The following is a 23,001-nucleotide window of genomic DNA, read 5'->3' as shown; positions in this document are numbered from 1 at the left end:
CTCCCAATAAGACACATGCACCTGGTTTATGCTCGGATAACATTGGTTCTTAAATCCTCAATGTGCAAAAACAGTACCTCTCCCTCAAATTCCAGTTCCCTTTCTGTTATATAATGTTAGAGGATATATATAAAAATGTAGAGACTAAAAGAAAGAAATGGATAAGGTCAAGACAAGCAAAAATGGCCTAAAGCTCAACCGCAACCCAACCAAGTAGAGCAACAAACATCTATTTTCATTTACAGCTCCCATAAAGTGATGTAGCTGACGACAAGGAGTTTCCATGAGTCTACACAACCTGAGTGAAAAATGAGTAAGACCTTCAAAACTTGCTGCCAGTAATTTGCCTGAAGCTCCTGCATTGGTTTTTAAGGTAAAGAAACTATTTCCAGCTAGCAGTAGGTTTTTTTCTTGTTTTATTATTCCTTTTGCTTACAATACTCTGTAAGGCCCTTAGAACTATGAAAGTCCTATGGGCATTTCCCTAAAAGGGTGTCTCTGCTCTCAGGCTAAGAGACAAGACAAGGACTAGGAGCCACTGTATAAGGGGGACTAAGTTTATGAAATACACTAACTACAACACCTTTTGGACTTCACGGCTTCAGTAAATTATTATTTTCTGCAATCAAGAAAGCCCAGGCAGCCTTCAAAAGTTTAGGTACATATTAGTGCACATAAAATGTGCTTCAGTAAAAATAAATTCTCTTCACATACCTGACTAAGAAAGGAATTTCGTTTGATCCCTCCCCTTTCAGAATCAATGTCCTCACCCCACCAGAATATGCATTCCATAAGCTTGTTGCCAACTGAGGTCATGAACAACACGGAATCAAGTGGCCCAATTCCAAAATTTAACTCTCATATTCTTACCTCATCACTTTCTCACACTCCATGTGAGCAATCATATCAGAGAAAGGGCAGCAGGATGATATGAAATCTGTCTAATTATTAAAAGACAGACCACCTCTTGTTACTTGCAAGAATCTTGCTTTCTGCAATATCTGATTTGAGTTTTATTCAACCTCCCACATCGCAGAACAGGGAAGAGAGAAGCAGAGAGGAGAATCAAACAATAGTATGTAACTGCATATTTGTAACCCATAATTTAGTTAACATTTACAATGAAACACCACATCAGAGATTTAGAAGCATTTGTGTGCAAGCAATGCATGATAAGGGTTTCAGAATGAGGAGTTGGACTGAACAGACACTTCAGTATAATGACTATTATAAACATAATTGTGTTCTTATAAACAATTAAAACAATTAGAGGCATCTTCCCAAAACTCTACATAAAACTGTCAAATGCAAAATGATCCTTCAAACACAAAATTAACTTTTGCTCTCTTTTTGCCTAGGATTAAAATCACACAGATGGGTTTTAACACTGAAGAACTGTTAATTAAAGACATGTTTGGTGTTGTATAAAATATAGGAAAGAAAATGCTGTAAGCATTCCCCAAAGCCTAAGAACATACAATTCTAAAACAACATGATACAGTATGAGATAACTTATGCAATGCAAACAATTAGCACACTTGTGTTAGAATATTGGTTATACAATTAACACTTGGCATGTACTGTACTTTACAGCATTTAACCCATAGGCTATTTAGAAAGTGCTGCAATTTAGCACCAGCAGTGGTTAACATACAGAGATACTTTGTTCCAAAGTCCCCTTTCTCAAACTAAATTTTCTGCTTACCTTTGATTCTGTCTGTGCCTCTTTCTGCCACAGGATGTCAAAAGGAACACAGTATCCGGAACACCCTGTATTATTTCAAGCACCTGTTCCTTTAATATTCATCCATACTCATAATTATATCCAAATAGAACATACATGTATGTATACAGTCACACAGGCTCCATCAAGCTACAGATGGGAGAAAACTGTAAAACAGGTTAGAGGGGCTGCTCTAAGAGATTGCTTAGCCAGCCTCTATGCCTCTCCTATGTTAGTAACTGAATAGAGAAAGCACAAAGAAGAAAGCAATAGCGAATCTGGGGGTTAAAAAATGCTCCCTAAAGGGAAAAGAAAGTCAGACTTTATGTTGTTGCATATACCACTAGCTACGTAACCAAGATGCAAAGCTTGGCTCTGTTAGGAAAATGCTGTAAAGGCATCCAGCATATACAGCACACCAAACACTGAAGTACTGTCCTGAATTAGTTGCTGCTGCTAAGTGCAGTCATGAAATTCAGTGAATAGCACCAATTGCTCAATTTGCTTCTGGCATCAAGTTATACTTCCAACAGTGACTGGTAAACAGCTAAAAATATTACTCTGATGCATTCTTCTTCTGCTAGGCAATACTTTTTACTTTTTTTTGGTCCTGTTCTGGCAAAAGTAAGGTCTGTGTCATATCCTGTCAAAACACAGCAAAGCAGAAAAGCCAAATTTTGCTATTTTAGCAAAGGCTGGAAGGATTCTGCAGTTTTCTCTCCCATGTAAAAATTAAACAGAGCATGTTTATTTTGTTGCTGCATGATCATCACTAAAAGAATAGTGATTTCCTTATCTGGTTCTAATGGCTGTTTTGTGGTATATTTAACAAAATGTACCAGCAACACAATAAAAGTACTTACTTTTTCTTTTGTGTTTTCAAAAATACATCTTTTGGCTCTGAGATTAATAAAAACACGCCAAAGTTAGCAAAGACTCTGTTGCTTCTGATTGTTAGCCAAAATTTGAAAGTTCAGATTTTTTTCCACCTCCACATGAAGGCAGAAGGTTTTTTTAAAAACCCAGGTATTTAAAGCTACTTCGTAGTTAAATCCCACAGACTTCTAGAAGCATCTCCATATCAACTGCTCATCTGCTGTTTACAAAATGTTCTCTAAAAGAACGAAGAGATAGCATTAAATGCAAACAGTATATGTTTGAGCCATTATATGACAAAATAAAGTTGAAGGCCCAACTCCACCAGTGGAGCTTCTATACAGTCAGTTCCCTCAAATTTGTTCATGTTTGAGTCAAATCACTTCTAGTTACCTTATGAGAAAATTAGATAGACCTTGTGAAGGAGAACCACTTACTGCTTTCTATACTGCTTAGATGAAGATCCACACAGCTTACTGTCCTGTCTTCAACACAGGTGAGCAGAAGATACATAAAGAAATTTGACTCTGGTTTAATGCAATTACCATTAATCCTTTACACCCATTAAAACTGACATCTAATTGCACAAACACAGACTAAGTTTCTTATTATTGCACTGTCCTTTGCCCTTACTAAGCTCAAGGAATAGCATTTTCCAAAAAAGGCTGAACAAATAAAATTTCCACAGTATGAACTGGAAATGCGTTTAATCAGAAACTCTGAAAAAATCAAAGTCTTCATCTATCACAAGGCAGCCTTCCAAATATATTCAACTGGTTTTGGAACACCAAATATATACTGCTTTTGAAAATTACTAACCTGAAATGTCATACCATTCCTAAACAGCAAATGCAAAATGCTGGGCTTTTTAATGGAGAGGAATTTCTTTTTACTTCAGATTCAGTCGGACTAGACTCTCTCTTTACCTTTGCTTTGACTTGAGAAATACTGTCAGTCTATCAGAATCAAAGTAATGCATACAGCTGGCTCATTTTGTTCAGAAATACTATGCACTGACAAGACTTCATTAACCATAATAAATTATCTATAAACACAAGTTAATCTAACTTTCCACAAAAGCAATTCCAAAAATAAGGATTTGCAGCCAAAATATTTTGGCACAAAGCACTTCTCCAGAATTTCAAATTCCCTGAAGGAGGAGTCCTGAATAACTCTTCTGGTTGTATCACTTACCTACTTTCTATTTTACTTCACACAGAAGTACCAGTCAAAGGAAAGAGGTAATAAAAAGTAAGAAAAATGAGTCACATTTTCAGGACTACATTTATTCTAGAAATACATATAATCAAGAAATTAAAACGTATCTTAATGATCAGAGCTGCAAGTCAAACCCAAAAAGCTTCAGTTTTAAAGTAATCCAAATGCATCTACAATGAAAACCATTACCTGCTATTAGCTTTTGGAGGGTACTCTTATCTCCATTAACAGCAGCAGCATGCACTTCAGATGCTAAGGAGGAACCACTGAAGAGGCAGTTTGCTGAAATATTCATACTCTTTCAAGGTATTACCATAGGTCAGATCTGCACCACCAACATTTTTTGTAGGAATTCAGCTCTAGAAAAAAACCAAAACCGCAACAATAAAACAGAATTAATTTCACAAGGAGTCATTAAAATAACTGTGTATTAAATCTACCTCCAGCCAAAATTCACCAGAAAAAAAAAAGCCTACGTTAAGAAGATACACATATTGTAGTTTCCTTGTCTTAAACATAAATTTCAGTCAATAAGCTTTGCAAAAGTCTGCAAATAGGGTAGTGTTTATCTACAAACCCAACATACCATTCTTCAGAGTGTTGGCATGCACGCTTCAATTCAATACCCATTGAAGTCTGCTATCAAGTATCAACTTGTTATACTCCTCCAGTATAGAATCACAGAATATCCTGACTTGGAAGTTGGGATCATCAAAGTCCAGCTCCTGGCTCTGCACAGGGACAGCCCCAAGAATCACACCGTGTGCCAGAGATTATTGTCTTAAACTTCTTAAACTCTGTAAACTTTGGTGCTGTGAGCACTTCCCTGGGAAGCCTGTTCCAGTGCCCAACCACACTTTGGGTGAAAAACCTCTTTCTAATATCCAACCTAAACCTCCCCTAATAGAACTTCAGGCCATTCCCTTGGGTCTTGTCACTGGTCACCAGAGAGATCAGTGTCTGCCCTCCCTCTTCCCCTCACGAGGAAGTTGTTAGACTGCAACGAGGTCTCCCCTCAGTCTTCTCTTCTCCAGGCTGAACAGACCAAGTGACCTCAACTACTCCTCATACGGCTTCCCTTCGAGGCCCTTCACCATCTTTGTTGCCCTCCTTTGGACACTAACACCTTCATGTCTTTCTTATATTGCAGTGCCCAAAACTGTACACAATAATCAAGGTGAGGTCACACCAGTGCAGAGCAGAGCGGGACAATCAGCTCCCTCAGCTGACTGGCGATGCTTTGCCTGATGCCCCCCATGACACGTTTGGCCCTCCTGGCTGCCAGGGCACTGCTGACTCATACTCAACCTGGTATTGACCAGGACACCACGGGTCCCTTTCCATGGCACTGCCTTCCAGCATCTCATTCCCCAATCTATACATACATCCAGGGTTGCCTTGCCCCAAGTGCAGAGTCTTGCATTTGCCCTTGTTGAACTTTATATGGTTGGTGACTGCCTAGTCCCCTAATTTGTCAAGTCTCTCTGCAGGACCTCCCTGCCTTCGAGAGTCAACAGCTCCTCCCCATTTAGTATTGTCAGCAAACCTTGTTTAGTATTTCTTTGAGTCTTGCGTCCAAGTCACTAATGAAGATGTTGAAGAGCACTGGGGTGAGGATGGAGCCTTGTGGAGCCTCACTAGTGACAGCTTGATGTTACCCCACTAATTATAATCCTTTACGCTGCCCCATGACCCAAGTGCTCACCCACCTCATGATGTGTTTATCCAGTTGTGTGCTGGACATTTTGTCCAGAAGGATCCTATCAGAGACAGTACTGAAAGCTTTACTGAAATCCAAATTAAGATTACATGAGCTGGCTTCCCTTGGTCAACTAGGTGGGTTACCTTGTCATAAAAGGAAATTAAGTTTGACAAGTAGGACTTTCCTCTTGCAGATCTGTGCTGGCTGTGATCGACAACTGCATTGTCCTTCAGGTGTTTTTCAATAACTGCCAGAATAATTTCTTTATAATTTTACCAGTCACTGATGTGAGACTGACAGGCCTGTAGTTTCCAGGGTCATCCCTCTTGCACTTCTTGAAAGTGGGACAATGTTAGTCAGCACACAGTCAACTGGGACCTCTCCAGATTCCCAAGACCGCTCAAAAATCATTGAGACAGGCCTGATGGTGATATCAGCCAGCTCTTTGAGGATTCTCAAATGAATCCCATCAGATGCCATAAACTTATAGGGATCCACCTGGAGCAGCAGATCCCACACAAGTTCAGGGTCAACTGGGAGCGCATAATTCTCATCGTCACAGTCCTCCAGCTCAGGGCACTGGGATCCCTTTAGCCTGTCATCAGTGGTGAACACTGAAGTAAAGCAAGCATTAAACATCTTCATCTTGTGTATGTCCCTGTTTGTAGGGTGATCATCCTCATCTTGTAACTGGCTGATCTTATTTCTGTGCTTCCTTTTGCTAACCACGTATTTAAAAAAAACCCTTTTTATTGTCCCCCACATCTCTGGCCAGGTCAACTCCAGTTGAGCTTTGGGCACACAGATTTTCTCCCTACAGCGGCAAGGGGCATCTCTGAATTTCTCCTGTGTCACCTGACCTTGCTTCCACTGGGCACACACCCTTTTTCTTGCCTTAGCTCCAAAGGAAGATCCCTGCTCAGCTAAGCCAGCCTGACAGTCTGCTTGACTTACAACATTCTGGAGTTGCCTGCTCCTGTGCCCTTAGGAGGTGGTGTTTAAAAAGTGAGCAGAACTGATAGACTCCAGTACCTTCAAACCCATTTTTCCAGGGGACTTTACTAACTAGTTCCTCCATTTTCTTTACATTTTACCTTTCCACAAACAAATAAACTAAAATATGAAACATCCAGAGGCAGCAGTGTAAAATTCAGCAAATACTGAAGAACTTAGTAAACCATCAGAAGCATCCTAATTATATCAACAGTAATTTTTACATAAAACTGACTGCATACAGAAGAGAATTGATAATGAAAGATGATCATGATTTCCAGATGAAAGCAGCAGCCCCATCTGCCTAAAGGATCAGTAATCATACAGGTGAGAGAAGCAACCCATTATCTCTACAGCAATTCCCAGTACAGTATCATAACTCCATTGAAAGAGCTAATTCTGCACCAGAGAAGTTTTGAAATATTAAGAGGAACTATGAAAGGAAAATATGTAATGTTCCTCAGATATTTCTCTCATGTATATGACAAACAGATGAATTGCTGTGTCTAAGAGTTGTTTGATAAAGACCCTCATTAACAAAAAATGAGGGATTTATTCAATAAAAATAAAGAAATAAGTACAAGATCTGCTTATAAAAAGTTACATAATTTACAGTATCTGAAATATACATCATATCACCAGAATGAGGTAAGCAATTCACTTTTCTTCTTTAGGCTAACATGCAGAAAAATATTAGCCTTGTCAAATCACCCGACATGAAAGGATATTCATATGGACAGCAAGACTTCTTCAGGTATGGGAAATTTCATACCAAACTATAGGAAGTCTACTTTGGATTACACAGATAACCAGAATTACATCATTTTTCTATTCAGCAAAAGACGAGGTTGTTAAAATTTAAACATGATCACTCTATCAAATTTTACTGATACAGTTTCAAAGTGAAGAAGGAGCTGTGAAAAAATATCAAAGATCTTTCAAATGTGAGTTAATTCAGAAGATAAAACATGCATTCTACAGATGGAAGAGCACAACTGATAGCAGAACTGATAAAAGCCAAGTTTCAGTTTCAGACTATAAAAAACTACACGATTTGTGTGTGTGTGTTTTCAGCTTATGAAACCAACAGGCCACAAGACCTTTGCGGGGTGACGCATAAAGTCAGAGCCTGTCAGGCTCTGAAACAGAGCCAGGCTTGACTTGGAAAAAGCTGATGTACAGGACTTTCTTTTAAATGGCGTTACGCCCTGTTTCCCTCCTTACACTCGTGTACATACTGGAAATGTGACAAATGCAAAGCGCAGCTTTCCATGATCTTTTCGAGACAGCTCTGCGAGGTCTCAAAGCACGTACGTATTCTGTAAGGTCCGAAGTTTTACTGGAAGAGGGGCAAAGCCCCGAATTTCGGGCGTTCTTCACTTTCAGAATTTACAACTGAGGAAGCGCCAGAATAAATCTGTTGAAGCGTCTAAGGATAAACATCAACAATGACGCTCCACTTTAGCTGAAGTTTCCCAACTCTCACACACAGACTTCCAAACGGAAGAAAGTTGCTTCCCAAACTCCGAGAGCGCGAGGATCACAACGCGCACAGCGCCAAAATACCCCTCCTGGTATTCCCTACAGCTAAACCCCAGTCCCGGCGGCTGATGGAACAAGGTGGGATCCCGAAGAAACGCTGGGGGCTCGCAGGAACGGGGCAGCGGGGACCCGTAAGGAGCCCCAGCGCCCGATCCAGAGCGGAAGAGGATGCGGTGCCAGGGGACACCCCCCCCACACACACCCCCCAAGGCGGGAAGGGTTAACCCTGCCTGCCTTACTTCCCTCCCTCCTTCCCTGCCCCGTCCCGCGCTGCAGCTGCGCCCCGTAACTCACCTCCACCCCGCCCGCCTCCTCATCGCGCCGCCACCGCCCCCAGGCACCGCCCCTCGGGCAGCCCCGGTGCGTTCTGGGACCTGCGCCTCCTTCCGCTCTCCCTTCCCACTCCTCCTTCCCTTCTTTCCCTCTCCTCCTCCTTGCCCTCCCCTTCCCGGAACTACGGATCCCGGCGTGCCCCGGGAGCGGGCGGCGGAGCGCGGGGCCCCGCGGTGGAACTTGCCCGGGTGTTTCCTGGCGACGGGGGGAAGTGGAGGAGCCGCCGCCGCCGCCGCGGAGAGTGGGAGCCGCGCTTCTCCCCGCTCCCTGCCGGGCGCCTGATCTACCATGAGACCCGCCATCTTCCCGCTCCTGCCTGACCCTGGCTGCCTCCTGCTCCTCCTGGTAAAAGCCGCCGGCTCCCCGCTGCCCTTCCCTTCCCCGCGCCGGCTGGGGTGGCCGGCGGGCCCCGCTCGGGGCTCTCCCGTCCCTCGCTCGCTCCTTCCCGGCCGGCGGCACCTGCTGGGCGGGGGAGGGGAGGGAGGAGCGGCGCCGCGGCGGCCCCAGCGGTGTGGCCGAGGCCGATAGGCTGCGCGCCCGGGGTGGGGCCGGGCCCGGGGCAGGGGCAGGGGCCGGGCGGGCGGTGCGGCCTCGCCTCGGCCCCTCGGGTGCGGGACCCCGCGGGGAATGGCCGTAGTAGGGCCACTTTGCAGCCACCTGGAAGGAGGTTGTGGCCAGGCGGGGGTCGGCCTCTCCTCCCAGGCAACTGGCGACAGGACGAGAGGACGTGGTCTTAAGCTGCGCCAGGGGAGGACATTAGGAGGAATTTCTTCACAGAAGGGGTGATTAGACATTAGAATGGGCTGCCTAGGAGTCACTGTCCCTGGAGCTGTTCAAGGAAGCACTGGATGTGGCACTCAGTGCCGTAGTCTAGTTCACATGGTGGTGTTTGGTCATAGGTTGGACTCGATGATCTCAGAAGTCCTTTCCAACCTAATTGACCCTGTGATCTCTAGTTGTTAGACTACAGCATTTTTGGATTTATTTATTTTTTTTTTAGGCTGGCATTACATGCATGACCTAAGCCACCTTCTGGCTTTGCACGTACACAAATGCAATCACTGATGTCTGTGTGCTGTGGAGATAAGTTGGCTGTGTTATATTCGGTCTTTTTTTTTTTTTTTTAACAAGTATATGTAGTGATTCTTGCTTTTCCAGAGTGTATTGGGCCAGATTCTGGACCTTTCATAGCATAAGTGACTTGTAGAACTACAGGTGACTTGTGGGAATAAATTTGAATAGGATTTTTCTCTTAAGATACTAATTTGTTTAACCGATCTATTTTAAGCATTTGGGTGAAGAAAACTGGCCAGAAAATTAAGGAATAAATGGAGGTAAAGGTAGATAGAGCTTTGGGGGTCCAAAGAGGAACACGTAGTAATATAGCTGCTAATGAATGAATTGCTTAGGAATGCGAGGACAGATACTTAACAAACAGTACAAGTACTCATTATGTGCACTTCTACCTGGATAAGATCTGGTTAGATTATTACAAATTTGCTGTCATTTCATCCTTGGTAAATATACATGATTGGTAGAGTTTGAAAAAAGCGCATTTGAAATGTTTATATATAGATGCCTATTTATAATGTGTAAGCTCACTGTATGACTATATGAGAGACTAAAGAAAGAACCTAATACTTTTCAGTGACATCTGTGTGTTAAAATATTGTTGCTTGGGTGCTAGATTGATTTTCAACATTATTTTAAATACAGAGACTAATGAGCAAAATCAAAGAGTGTGTACTGTTTAAAAGTGCCATTTAAATGAGCAAGTACAAGTTTGAAAAAGCATACATGAGTTAATGAAAGCATTTTTCTTTCTTAGTGGCACAGTTAGTCAATGCTGATTTAATATGCATCATTTAGAGTTACGTTTGCCAACAGAAAAAAATAGGAAATGGCTGTGATCTGAAACTTGTCTGTATTTTATTTGCTGTTTCTTTGAGTATGGGTCATTTAAACCCATTTCTAATGTGATTTAGGAGAACTGTATGCATAAAACCCTAAGAATACACGTCAGCATTGTTTTTTAAAAAATACAATTTGGTATAATGTTATCTGTGTCCCTATTCAGCATCATGTCAGCCATGGCCCTGTGTTGTAAGATGCCTAGTTACATGAGTCAAGCCAATGAATCATTCCTTTTAGTAGATTTGTTAAGAGTTTTGTGAAAGTTGTCCTGAGCAGACTGGGAGTGGGAGGGGACCCATTTTCTTTAAGATGGCTGAAAAACTTTGTAGAAGTTGCTGTTTGTTTTCTTTTGGCAGTCAGAGACTCTGATAAGGTGTATCAGATTGGCTTTAAAGTTCTGGTATTTGTTTTTCTTTTTATCAACTGCCATGGATACTTAAGTCCAGCAGTGCAATTGTGATCCTGGCCTTCTGCTCCACATCAAAAGGATATACCATATAGAAAAGCCTCTTTGAGCATGGCATATTTTGTGGATGTGAGTTTGTTAGTGTTACATCAGTGGGTCCTAGAACAAAACATACAATGATATGTAGCTTACAAAGCTGTTCTTGCTTAGTAATAGCAGTGAAGTCAACAGAAATTCTTTACATTTCCAGACTCTTGGATAAGCATATTTCTTTTCTAGATAGGATTTAAAATGCTGCAAAAACAAGAAAAGATACAATGTCAGTATCAAAAGAAGTTCTCTTGTTTAAAGAAGTTTGACAGTGGGAGATCACTAAAATTTTAGAGGGCCTTTGTTGGGTTTCACTAATATTCTTCTTTCCTGGTCTCACTGATACCTGCCAGTCCCAGCACAACTCTTTACCCTTCCAACTTTTCGGCCTCATGTTGCTAGCGTTGAACTGGGCTGCTGGAAGTTGAAAAGAGGACAGGGGAGGTACAGGCTGGCATGACCCCTGCCTCACAAGCTGAGTGGAGGGGCAAGCAGCACACAGCACAGGCTGTAGAGGGTCTTGTGCAGCTGTTTCCAAGACTGGAATAAGAGACGCGTAGTAATGTCATGTGGGCCCTTGTAGAGTAAGATGTTTCTGCCATGTTGGTATGTTGCTTAATACTGGGCATGACAGACCTTTAAGATGAAACCAAGACAATGGAATAAATGCTGATGGGAGAGTGGCTCATCATATTTTCCTCTAAGGCAAGGTGTGGTTCTTTGGCTTTGCTCTAACCAATCGTTCTGTGTGTTTGCCTGTACTTGCAATCAGATATACTTTGCCTATAAAGAAAGTTCCAGAACGAGACACTCTTGCACATGCTGCTTTTGCTTATATTTGAAAGGCATTTGTCATATTGCTCAGTGCTTCACTGAGAGTCTCCTACAGTATCCCTGAGCAGTAGCTGGGACTAGAGGAAACCACCAACTGATAGTGAGGGGAATGAAAGGGGAAGTTCTCTAACTGGAAAAAACCTATAGGGTACTATTTCTGTTTCTTGTTTTACTGCCACTGCCTTTCATGTCTTGTTAATATGGCACCAAGTACCTAAGCAGTGAAAATAAAATGAAATAGAATTATGTCTTTTAGCATAATGTTAAATGTGTAGTAAGTTGCCCAAAGAGAAATTGAACACTCTGCACAATTTATGTATAGAGAGTATTTCTGTGCATTTGCCTCTCTCAACATTTGTATTAAACCCTAAATTTTCTAATTGGAAATCCTGCTCAAAATATTATATTCTGAATTTGAGCATTAGTCAAAGATTGTAGTTACAGGCAAAATTTAGGCCACTGAGCCTTATACAATGGAAGGGATTCCCTCCAAGAGTAGCATGGGATTTCTGAGTTGTCCATCACCTGTCATGGGCTCTAAGCAGGGGTATAGTAGTTAATTGAGGAACTTTCCCTAGGTTGGGGAGAGGAAGCAGAGAAGTCTTGCATTCTTGTGAAGACAACTTGCATTCTTCTTGCTATGCCATGTGATGGATGTTTCCTTTTTGGAGTGCTCAGGAGGGAAGAGAGAAGAAACTGAACTGTTTCTTCAAAGAGAAGACTTGGACAATGCTGGAAAATGCATAAATGAGTTATTGACAGTAAGATGTCAGAGACTGTTGCTAATGGCTGAAGAACACTGTGGTGACACACTCCATTTGATATCTTTTGATATCCTTACTGTTCTCATCCATAATGTGCTTTGTTTCTTGTTTGGTTGGTTTTTTTGTGGGCTTTTTTGCAGGACTGCTTTCTTAAGCAGAAGACTGGTCCTCTTATTGCTTTATCAAGAAAGCAGAATTACCACATCCTATGTGTTTTAATCAAACGTATTTTTTTTTAAATACTTTAGGATTATAAGCTGCTATTCAGGAGAAGCAATTGTTTACCTTGCAGGCTCACTTGTATAGATTCCAGGTATTTTGTTTGCTTAAAGGGAGGGAATTGTCTCATGCAAAAGGCAAGTGTACAGCTATTCTGTGAATTTTATACCAGCCCTTCTTCAAAAGCTCTTCAGGAGAGTCTAGAGGTACATTCAAGAATAGGAGCTTCAATAATAGAGTGGGGTTTGGATGCATTAGCAATAACTTGTTCGTTGTTCCCTCTGCCCCATTTGAGAGTGAGTTCTCTAGTGATATAGAGGAGGAAACATAGTAACATTTGGGAATGTAAGGAGAAGCAACATAGGATGTAGATATCAGTGCCTAAGGAGTATTTTCTTCCAAAACTCCAAACTGGAGAAAACTTCCCAAAGAAGTAGAGGAGGGCAGGTTCATTGTAGAGAATTAGGAAATGAAGTGAGATCAAATTTCCTCTGAGAGTTCTGCCTTACCCTTTCTTTCTCCCTGATATGTCTTCCTTCATTGGAAGCATCCTAACCATTGGCAGAACGCATGCAATTCAAAACCGTTAGTAATATCAGCTGCTGATGTAGTCTAATTAAAAAAAAAAGTTCATAAATGAGATTTTAGAAGTTTGATAAACTTTAATTTTATTTTTAAATTTGCTGTCTCTCAGGTATTTCATTTTACATCGTTAAGAGTTATTCTGTCAAGTTATTGGTATACTAAACACTAACTCAGAATGTTTTTTTCACTGCCGGTTGAGGATGCTGTGTTTCTCCTAACCAACTGCAGGACTGTGTGCATGTTAAATTATTCTCTGGTGATTACAAAAAATGCCTTCCAAAAAGCAGCAAGGTATAATGCAAAAGAATTCCATAATTTTTCCTATTTTCATATATGCTACTACTGCGAAACTGACTACTCTGATAATACACCCTTTAAAGCTCAGAGCCATTCATGCCATTAAAACATGTCCAAAGTTCCATTACTGTCTCCTCCAGAAAAGTACCTGTGACTTGCAGCCTCTTCTAGAAAGGAACCAAACCTGTAAGCTCTTTCACATGCATGCAAAAATCCCTTTAATCTGGCAGTGATCCACAAGACCTGCTCTTTGTGCAGCTGATAGAACAAAAACGTTATCTTGTTGGCTGCCATGGCACTAAGCATAATGCAAAGTGCAGTGACCTGTATCTCAAACCATACAGGGATTGTGAAATAGTGAAAGCAGTGAGGACAGAGCATCCTACGAGGTTATCTAAAGGCAGGTGCTCGGTGCGTACCTTCAGCAAGTAACTGGTTCCCAGGTAGTTGAATATGCAGCACAAGGTCTCTGCTGAACACAGTAAATCTCCTGTTCATCTGTTTTTAGTGTGGTGTTCTAGTTTTCTTCCAGCCTTTTTTTCTTGACCTGGTAGTTTGGCTTTAGCAAGGAAGCTTTGATGGAGAGGAGTATTGAGTCCAACCATATTTACCTGATTGGATCAAGTTGTAGAGTTCTGCCACTAAAGGTTTGATCATTTAAATGGGAAGGGACCTCGAAAAGTCATCTGGTCTTCTCCCTGCTCAATTGAAAACTAACTTAGATGGGATCGCTCAGGGTTTTTTCCAGTCATCTTGTATATCCAAGAATGGAAGTTCTGTAACTTCCCTGGGCACCTGTTTTAGTGTTGGATCAAAACCTTGTTGAAAGTTTTCTCTGAAAAATCTATTTGGGGATGTAGATTGTGTACATTGCCTCTTGTCCCATCACTGCATCTTTGAGAAGAGTCTGGCTCTGCCTTCTCTATAACCTCCGATTAGGTCACTGGTAGCAGCAGCAATAACTTCCTCCTCTTAAGACTGAACAAATGCCTGTCTCCGCCTCTCCTTGTATAACCTCTTCTCTCATCACTACTTACCTTTGTAGCCACTTGCTGGACTTCGCTTCCACATGTTAATGTCTTGTACAGACAGTCCAAAAACTGGACAGAATCCTTCAGATGCGGTCACACAAGTACCAACTAAAAGGCAGGAATCACTTCCCTTGGTCTGCTGGCTACACTTTTGATAACACAGCCCAGTATGCAGTTGTCTTTGCTGCAAGGGTCATGCTGCTGACTCCTCTTCACCTTGCTCCTCAAGACCTTTTCTGCAAAGCTGTTTTTCTGTCTGATTGGCTCCCAGCCTGTATGGCATTATTCCACCCGAGATGCAGGACTTTGCCTTTGTTGAACTTCACAAGGTTTCTGTCAGGCCATTTCTCCAGTCAGTTGTGAGGTCTGTCTGAATAGCAGATCTTCTGTCTAGCTTATAAAGTACTTCACCAAGTTGCATATTCTCAGGAAGCTGCTGAGGGAGTGGTCTGTTGAATCATTCTGGTTATAAGTAAAGACAAACCTTACACTCAAAATTGATCTGGAGAAACTCCATTAGAGGCCACTCAGACATGATGTCTTTAGTTACAGCCCTTTGAGCTCTGCAGTTCAGCTGCTGTGTCACTCACTTTGTAGTTCACTTATTTAGTTCATGTGTGGCCAGTTTTGGTCTAAGGATACTTTGAGACGCTGTGTTAGAAGCTTGCTAAAGTCAAGGTGAACAACGTCCAGTACTCCTCTCTCATTTACAGAGCTAAATGGCTTGCTATAGAAAACAGTCAGATTGATTTACTTATTCCAAATATATGTTGGATGGATGTGGCTTCTAGAAAGAAAATTAGTCTCCATAATTCTCCTGATGACCAGGAAAATACATTTGGTCTGGTTCTGTGGCTGTGTGTACGTCCAGTTTGCTTAAGAGCTTTCGAACTTGGTCTTCTGCTCACATGGGTAATGCTTCTTTTCCCAGGTTCTCTACTAGCAGGCTCAGGCCTCATCAGTAGAAAATCAAAGACATTATTGAGTGTCTAAGCCTCTTCCATGCACTTTCCTTACTAGTTGAGCAGCAGGCCTACGATTTTCTTAGTCTTCCTTTTGTTGCCAGCATACCCGTAGAAACCTTCTGCGTTACCCTTAACATCCTTCTCTCAGCTCCAGCTGAGCTTGGGCTGTTGCCTGCTCAAGCAGTGTTTCTCTGCTCCTACCAAGTATTTATTTGCTTACCTCTACCTTCTGTGTACTTCCTTTTTTTCTGTTTTTAAACTTATCCAGAAATTCTGCCATACGACTTTCTGCACAGTGAAGTGGATTGTTTCCATGCTCCAGTGAGGTGGTCCTTGAAGCTCAGCAGGCTCTTGTGGGCCCTTTTGGCTTTCAGAGCCATGTTCTATGAGTGGCCTGAATTGTTATTAAGACCTGAGTGTATTCAGTGGTTCTGTAAGGTACTTTTTTTTAATTAAAAATAAGTTTCGTAGTAGATTATAGATGGGATTTAGTGTGAGCCCTAGTCATTGGTGGCCTATATATGAAAGTTTCATTAGCAGCAGCGATGAAGTGAAACACTGGAAGTCCAATGGCTTGCTTCCTGGAAGACATAAATTATCACATTTTATGTGTTGGAGTCTCCCAGCTGCTTCGCTTTGGGACCAAAATGAAGGATATGCTAACTAACAGGGAGGTTTCAGTTCCGTGTTTTGCTGCATTCAGTTTCAGAGAAAGATACTTCTCTGTGGCTTAGATTTCTTTAATGACTGAAACTCTGCATTTTAAATGGTATTCATGAAAAGGAACCTGAGCAGAAGTTAGGGCTCTAGAAACAGAGTTTAGTAAATGACCTGTTTCCTTGGCATGCTTTTTGCTTTCAGCATGTCTTCTGTCTTGTCTGGCATCAGTGATTCTTGCGTGTTTCTTGTGTGTTTCATTGATGTGCATCCAAAAAAAAAAGTCTGTAAGGGTGTCAGGTTTTTGGGGGTTTATTTTCATAGATTTGTGAAAGGGAGAGAAGAAGAGCAGTTTAATCTTTGTTGTAAGATAACTGGCAGTAAAGCTTATATTTTGTCTCCAAGCAGATTCATCTGGCAATTGGACATAAACATGGAGAGAACTTGTCCGTTAGGAACTCTGCAAGGAAGTATTTTGAAAGGCAAGGAATAGGTGCCTGTTCCAATGGTCTTGAAAAAGAAAACAACAGCTGTGATAGTGTTTTGCTGTTTTCCGTAGCTGTCGTGATTATGAAGTGATGATAGAATTAACTTTCTCAAAAGCTTCACAAAGGGAAAGCTTTTCAGTGATGTATTCATATTTGTAATCCCAAGAAGAGTTTTTTGTTCCTTTAGTCAGTCTATCACTTCTGGCTCTTATAGTTTATTGAAATCCCTTTTCTTAACTCTTGCTGAAAGCACTTAGCTCCTTATACTCTTTGCCAGTCATAAAAATTATGAATTTTCATAAACGTGTATATGAAAAAACTTTTTTTGCTTTTTTTTTTCCTTTCTCTCGGTTGAGTCAATTCACTTGGGACTTTGGACAGGATGACTGAAAGACAAATTGGTTGCTTCACAAAGGTAATTAAGAGTGTATGTGGTGCAGGGGGTGAACAGTTAGGAGTTCTTTCCTACTAATGATACGTTAATTAGTGAAGGGAGCTCAGCGAGGGTTCGAGCCTCTCAGGAATTACCTTTAAATGACATTTAAAACTGCTTTGGTTAAAAAGGTAAGATTGCAGGGGGGAGAGGTCTTTTTAGTATTTTAGTATTTTAAACATTATTTTAAAATAAGCCAATACATAGCTGTGATACCTTGCTGAGGATTTTGATAACAGTTCTGCTTGCAGAAGTCCTCCATGTTTGCTTCATGAAGCTGGTTAGTTGCAGAGCCAGGGTGTCTGATACTTGCTCCCACTTCAAGCACTGCACCATGTTAATGTGTTCATACTATTTTTAGGACCAGTCTGGAATACTTGCTTGAATATTTCTGTGGGAGTCAGCTTGAAGCTGGCAGGTTTAATATTCCTTGGGGAGGTAAACCAGCAATGAGGTATCTCCATATGACTTTCTTTTGTGCATTTCAAAATATCTGTGGCATGTGTCCTGTCCTCTGCATTATTTACTCTTCTGCTGTCCAGAGCTATCTGGGATAAATTGACAGCATATGTGCAGGCCCTTCACAGCTGTTTAGGGTAGAAAGAAAATAGCTCTTATGCAGTCTGAAATTAGCCATTCATTCTTCAAGGTACGTGTGGCTGTGGTCCCAATGGTGAATTTTTCTTCTTAGGTTCAGGTAGCATTGCTTTAATCAATGTTCTTCCATAGAAGATAGCCAGTGAATTAATTGTAAAAGGTATCTTTTTTTTTTTTCCCTCTTCATTTAAATTGGGAGATTTCTCCAATGCTAACTTGTCAGTTAGGATGCAACTGTGGAGTAGTATTTCTATTACTGCTTATTTGGAAGATCATATCCCTTATCATATGTTATTTTAAGGTAGCAAATCATAAATGCTGACATAAAAATTGAGGTAAAACATTTGTTAGAGACAAGCTAATGGTTTGCCAGAGAGCTTTAATATACTGTGATTAGTAGTTTGCATGTGTAGAATGGAAGTTTGTGGAATGTGCATCATAATTATGCCTGGAGTGAAGAAAAAGAAATAATCAAAGTAACATAAGTTTAGATGATGTTTTAAATTTATTTATTCTAAAGTTCAGAGTTCTGATGTTAAGGGAATGATAAGCTGAGGCCACAAAACTCCATTGTATTTTAGAAAGTTTGTAATTTTGAAATTCTAAGGAATTTTTCCACATTTTGATTCCTCAGAAAAAGAAGGAAGAGCAACAGCAACACAGGACTGAATCTCGATGGTTTTACTGTACGGGCAAACACTTCATACACTACGAAGGTCTGCATCACAAAGTACTGTAGCTCTCTTTTGATAGTTGCACAAACAAAACCTTAAACTCCTGCTGAAATATTAGGTAATCTGAGGAAAAGTGGCACCTCAGTCATGCTGATGGAAAACCAAAATCTAGCACATGGAGAGTTCTTAGTGATATTGGAAGTATTATTTCTTTCTAAAAGCTCTAGATATGAGGTCAATGAACAAGGGTGGTTGTGTCTGTATTCATGTATGGGTTACTTCTGGAGGAGATTGCAGAGTGTAACTTGACCGTGCCATGCTAAAACTGGAAGAGAGCAAGAGTTTACCTTAAACTGCTAGTTGTTGTAGAATCATTCCTACATTTACTGCTCTGCCAATGATTGTTGCTCCGTTGTTTAGTTCTAACTGTCATCGTCTTTAGTGTCAAATAAGGGTGACCCGAATCAAGGTGGCTGTGATTCTGTACTTTCAAAAAGGATTTTGTTGTTTGGAAGTACAAATAGGCAGCAGTGCTAATGTAAATGGTACAATTAAAACAGTGATATCAGAGGCTGGGTTGTCCACTTCTCTTCCCTTATGTTGTCTTTAGAGTGCAAGTTAAACCATTATGTTTTGCATTCTTTTGGTTGGGCTGGGCAAGAAGAACGACCCCAGCTGTATTTTTCATTTAAGTATTTTGTTTGTCTATTTCTCACTTTTATTGCCCTTTGTGTTTTCCTCCCTGACCCAGTACCTCAGCTGCATGGTTAAAGCAGTGTGGGTCCAGCATCCAGAGCTTCAGGACTGTGGCATTTCAACTATAAATGCTAATAATATGTGAAATACAGATTTCTCCAACACTGTATTTTTATTATGCCACCTGACTGCTATTTTATCTAAATTGATTCTTAAATGTTTTTATCATGAAGGGCTAGTTGATGTGTGTTTATGGGAGCCTTTATTTTGGCATTTGTGCAGTTGGTTTTGGTAATTCACACCTACTTTTAAAACAAGTTCCAGCCTGAAAGGGAAAGCTGAACAGGGTTGTCTTTGCTTAAAGTTCCCGCCTTTCTTGATACTGCAAAGGTCTGGAGAACATGATGCTTTGGAGCAGAGGAGTAAAAATGTATTCAGCATTGCAACTAGATTGTATAATTAGTAAACAGCTAAGCAGCTAGAAATGAGTAAGTATTGATCATTTCACTTAAAATGAGTTGGTTTTGTCTTGTTGGAGAATAAACTCAGTATGTATTGGAATCTACCAAAGTAGAAATTGTGTTATTTTTGAAGCAGTAGAATGTGTGTAGGCAGCAAGCGTGGAAAATTCAGTTATCCACTAATATGTTCAGTCCTTCAGATTATTCCAAGCTAGCAAATATTCACGCGACAAAGGGAATATGGGTTGTTGTGGAAACACTACATCTACCTTTGGTTTCCTCCTCTAAGATTATGCTTTAAAGGAGAGATTCTGAATTCCGTGGCCACTCCTTCCACAGAATGCCACAGAAGTTTTTGTTTCATTTTAATATGCATTTTCATCACCAGTCCAAGAATGAAGAAAACATACATTTATTTATGTTATTAAAAAAAAAAAAATCTAATTCCTTGTTCTGCAATGGCCCTACATGTAAAGACTATAATGAAGGGCACAGGAAAGACTGTAGAAGATCATAATGAATAACAGGGTAGTATGTTGCTTTCTGTAATGATACACGTGGCTCTCAAAACACAGTTTCTAATAAGCCTTCTATTTAGACTCGACTGTATGAAAGGACTCACAATTTCTTCCCTACTGTTACACATCAAAATAATTTCCAAAATATTTCAAGTGCAAAAGTGGCTTTGACTTATCTTAAAATGCAGAGAGGATATTGAGAAATGATTTGCATACAGGGTTACATATGTGATCTGTGACATGAGGAATGGAGTTACAAGTACACAGTCTCCGAGGTCTACAGTGAATGTTTTTGGTATTGGGTTTTACATGTAGTAGCAATGGCCAAAATAGAGAACAGGGCATATTTCCTTGGCTTGCTGAAAAGGGGCAGCAAACTATTCTGCTCTGCTGGCCTTGCCAGAGTCTTGACAAGACCAAGCTGCCCTTTATTTCGTGTTGCTGGGTCATGCTTTAACATGCTTTAACAGTTGAGAACCCTGAGGGTGCTGGCTTTCACATACAGCAACAGCTGCTTAATTTGTGCTAATCATTTTGGAGATTGCATTTGTATTTTATGTGCTTCTTGGAAGTTTATCTTTGTTGCCAAATAATCAGAGCAGTTGGTAGATATGGGAAAGAAAAGGTTGTCAGAACATGAGATTGTGTTTTTTCCTAAAAAGCTGTGCGAATCAGACCTTTTCTTTCAGGGGAATTCTAGCTGCTTGTGTAAAAGATGAAGCTTGGTACGTAAAATATCTAAAGATTCAGAGTTCCCTGTGGAGCAGAATTCATGGCTTTAAGCTGCGAAACAGGCTTTAAGGTAGATTCCTATTTCTGAGTATGTGGAGTACTCTGAACATCATTCATGAAGTTGTTCAGACATCTGTTTACATCTTTTATAGGTGTATGGACTGTGTTACCTCAAAGTGGATGTTTAAGACAAGGGAACCAGCGTTTTATGACCCTGACTGGGGATTGCCCTTTTCCCTCCAGGCCAAGAGAAATAACTGAAAATTACAAATAGTTCAACTGAAAATAAATTACAGGTCTTACCTCTGTAACACTTTTTTAGACACGCCTCATGTCATTTTTTTGAGCCCTGACTTAAACATTTCTATAAAAGACAGTGATCCATAGGTTTGTGCCTAGAGACTTAAGCTTTAGAATTGTATTTGGTTGCATGATTCTGCAACTGATAGCTTTATGGAAAAATCGCAGTGCATTGGACTGTACTTTTTGATACTGAGGTTTAATTTTCATCTCTGCAGTGGACTTTTTGAATGAACATCTTGTGTCTTCTAATAATAGTTCACAAACTGTTGAGAGGTTAATTTACCCATTTTTCTGGGACTCTTCAGTGCTTCAGGCTGTTGAGAGATCTCTGNGGCTATGAATCATTCCCAGTTGTACATGAGAGTCCTGGAACTCCTAAATTCAGTTGTAGGAATATTGGCTGTGAGTTCTTTTTCCTGATTTGAAGTGTCAAATCAATATAGTTTGGATTTTCAAAGATACTGTTATGAATTGTGATTTTTTTCCCCCAATATTTTCATGGGGAAAAAAGTTCTTTATTATTAATAAGACATGTAGTTACACCAAATATTCCTTCCAGACACTTAAAATGGGAGTAGATGACAAGATATATGAAGGAAAAATATGGTAGTCTCTACCTAGTTCTGTGCAGTTATAGCACTGTTTGGCTAAGTCAGTATAAAAGTGAATTGTCTATCAAGGCAAAAGAAGTGAGTTTACTTTTCTAATATATATATTATGTGTATTTCAGTTTAGTTAGATTTTTTTCTCTGTTCTCATGGAAGTTAGTAACTGCACTCTTTAAATCTATTTTAAGTAGCTTCCCTTGAGCATTTTACATTTCCCTGATTAAATTTAAGATATGACTCTTGAGTGAAGAATAATAAGAAAATGATTTTTTGTTGCCCATTTAAACATTGCTCTGAAAACTTAACTGTAACTCAGAAGTGATTGTTAGTTAGTGTTTTGAACTAATAACTTAGTTATTGTTAGTGTTTTGAACTTTGTGTTAGTGTTTTGAACTTTGTCTTAATACTTTGTCTATTAATACTTTGTCTATTAAGTATTAATACTTAATACTTAAACTTAGTCCCATAATGAAAGCAGCTTACATTACTAATGAAAACCCTGCATAATCAATAGTCAAAGTTATGAAAATGTTTAGGCACAGCCTGGAATCAAGTGGTGACAATTAAGAGTTGAACTGTTCTCACTGAGGGGGTGAATAATGTTCTTTTTTTGTTTTACCCCACCATTTTCTATTTACTGTTCTCTCTCTCTCTGCTCTGAACTTTGTGCTTCATTATAGGGCTTCTGGGAATGCTGCCAGCGAGATGCTCCTGATTGATGGTTCTGAAGCCAAAATTCAGGGCTCTTACAATGTCTGCCAGCTTTGGCATTGCTGCCTCCTGGGATTGCTTTCAATTTGTATCATCCTACAGCAGGCTGTAAACTCGTCTGCTTCCTGTTGTCCAGGAGTTTATTGCAGACCTCAGAGTAGCAGCAGATTAGTGGCATGCATGAAGAAAGAGGTACTCAGGAACTGAAAGTCAGCTGCAGAGTCCTATGGGGCTTGGACTTCAGGTAGTAACTTCAACATGTCAGTCTGGATTAGATGTGGGCTAGAGCTGGCTGGAGAATGTAAAATGATTTTGTGTTAGAGGAGACAGTTTAGTTGTGTGCCTTTAGGATTTCCCAGCAGGAAGAAAAGGTAAATAGAAAGTCTAGCAACTGAAAATGAAGGTTGTTCTTGTTGACTGCCTTGCAGGTGTAGTACTAATTAGAAATCATAATGCTCCAAGAATAAATTTTCTGTATTCTTCAGATAGTTTGCTTTGGAAATGAGGACCTCTGTTTTATTATGTGCGTTAAAAAATAAAGACATGAAGAACTAAAATTAAACAGACCCGTTTTGTTTTCCTTTTCTTGTAGTTTTAAGATTATGAACATTTAAACTGTTAAACTTTTCTG

The 23,001-nt window shown here is 40.4% G+C and overlaps 2 protein-coding genes across 10 annotated transcripts in view; one reads left to right on the top strand and one right to left on the bottom strand.

Moving 5' to 3' along the window:
- The window catches only part of INVS (inversin), a 94,279-nt gene extending 85,834 nt beyond the window's left edge, over positions 1–8,445 (bottom strand). For 5 of the 8 annotated variants that reach the window (XM_017813212.1, XM_017813205.1, XM_017813208.1 and 2 more), the window contains exons 1-2: positions 8,349–8,445; positions 4,007–4,176 (exon numbers count right to left, since the gene is read on the bottom strand). In XM_017813212.1, the coding sequence (XP_017668701.1) occupies positions 4,007–4,112 (106 nt within the window). In that variant the 5' untranslated portion in view covers positions 4,113–4,176; positions 8,349–8,445. Of the gene's footprint in view, positions 1–870; positions 1,023–1,705; positions 1,891–4,006; positions 4,177–6,017; positions 6,186–7,750; positions 8,263–8,348 lie in introns of those variants that run through there. The other 3 variants (XM_017813213.1, XM_017813206.1, XM_017813207.1) reach the window with 3 other exon arrangements.
- Positions 8,446–8,457: 12 nt separating this feature from the next.
- ERP44 (endoplasmic reticulum protein 44) overlaps positions 8,458–23,001 on the top strand; it is a 51,996-nt gene continuing 37,452 nt past the window's right edge. Inside the window, exons 1-2 of one of the 2 annotated variants that reach the window (XM_017813216.1) lie at positions 8,550–8,732; positions 18,302–18,397. In XM_017813216.1, the coding sequence (XP_017668705.1) occupies positions 8,676–8,732; positions 18,302–18,397 (153 nt within the window). In that variant the 5' untranslated portion in view covers positions 8,550–8,675. Of the gene's footprint in view, positions 8,733–18,301; positions 18,398–23,001 lie in introns of both variants that reach the window. The other variant, XM_017813217.1, reaches the window with a different exon arrangement.

Source organism: Lepidothrix coronata, unplaced genomic scaffold (assembly GCF_001604755.1).
Source record: "Lepidothrix coronata isolate B3197 unplaced genomic scaffold, Lepidothrix_coronata-1.0 Scaffold40, whole genome shotgun sequence".
NCBI classification, from domain to species: domain Eukaryota; kingdom Metazoa; phylum Chordata; class Aves; order Passeriformes; family Pipridae; genus Lepidothrix; species Lepidothrix coronata.
The sequence above is the reverse complement of the archived record's forward strand: the minus strand, read 5'-3'. Positions and strand labels throughout refer to the sequence as shown.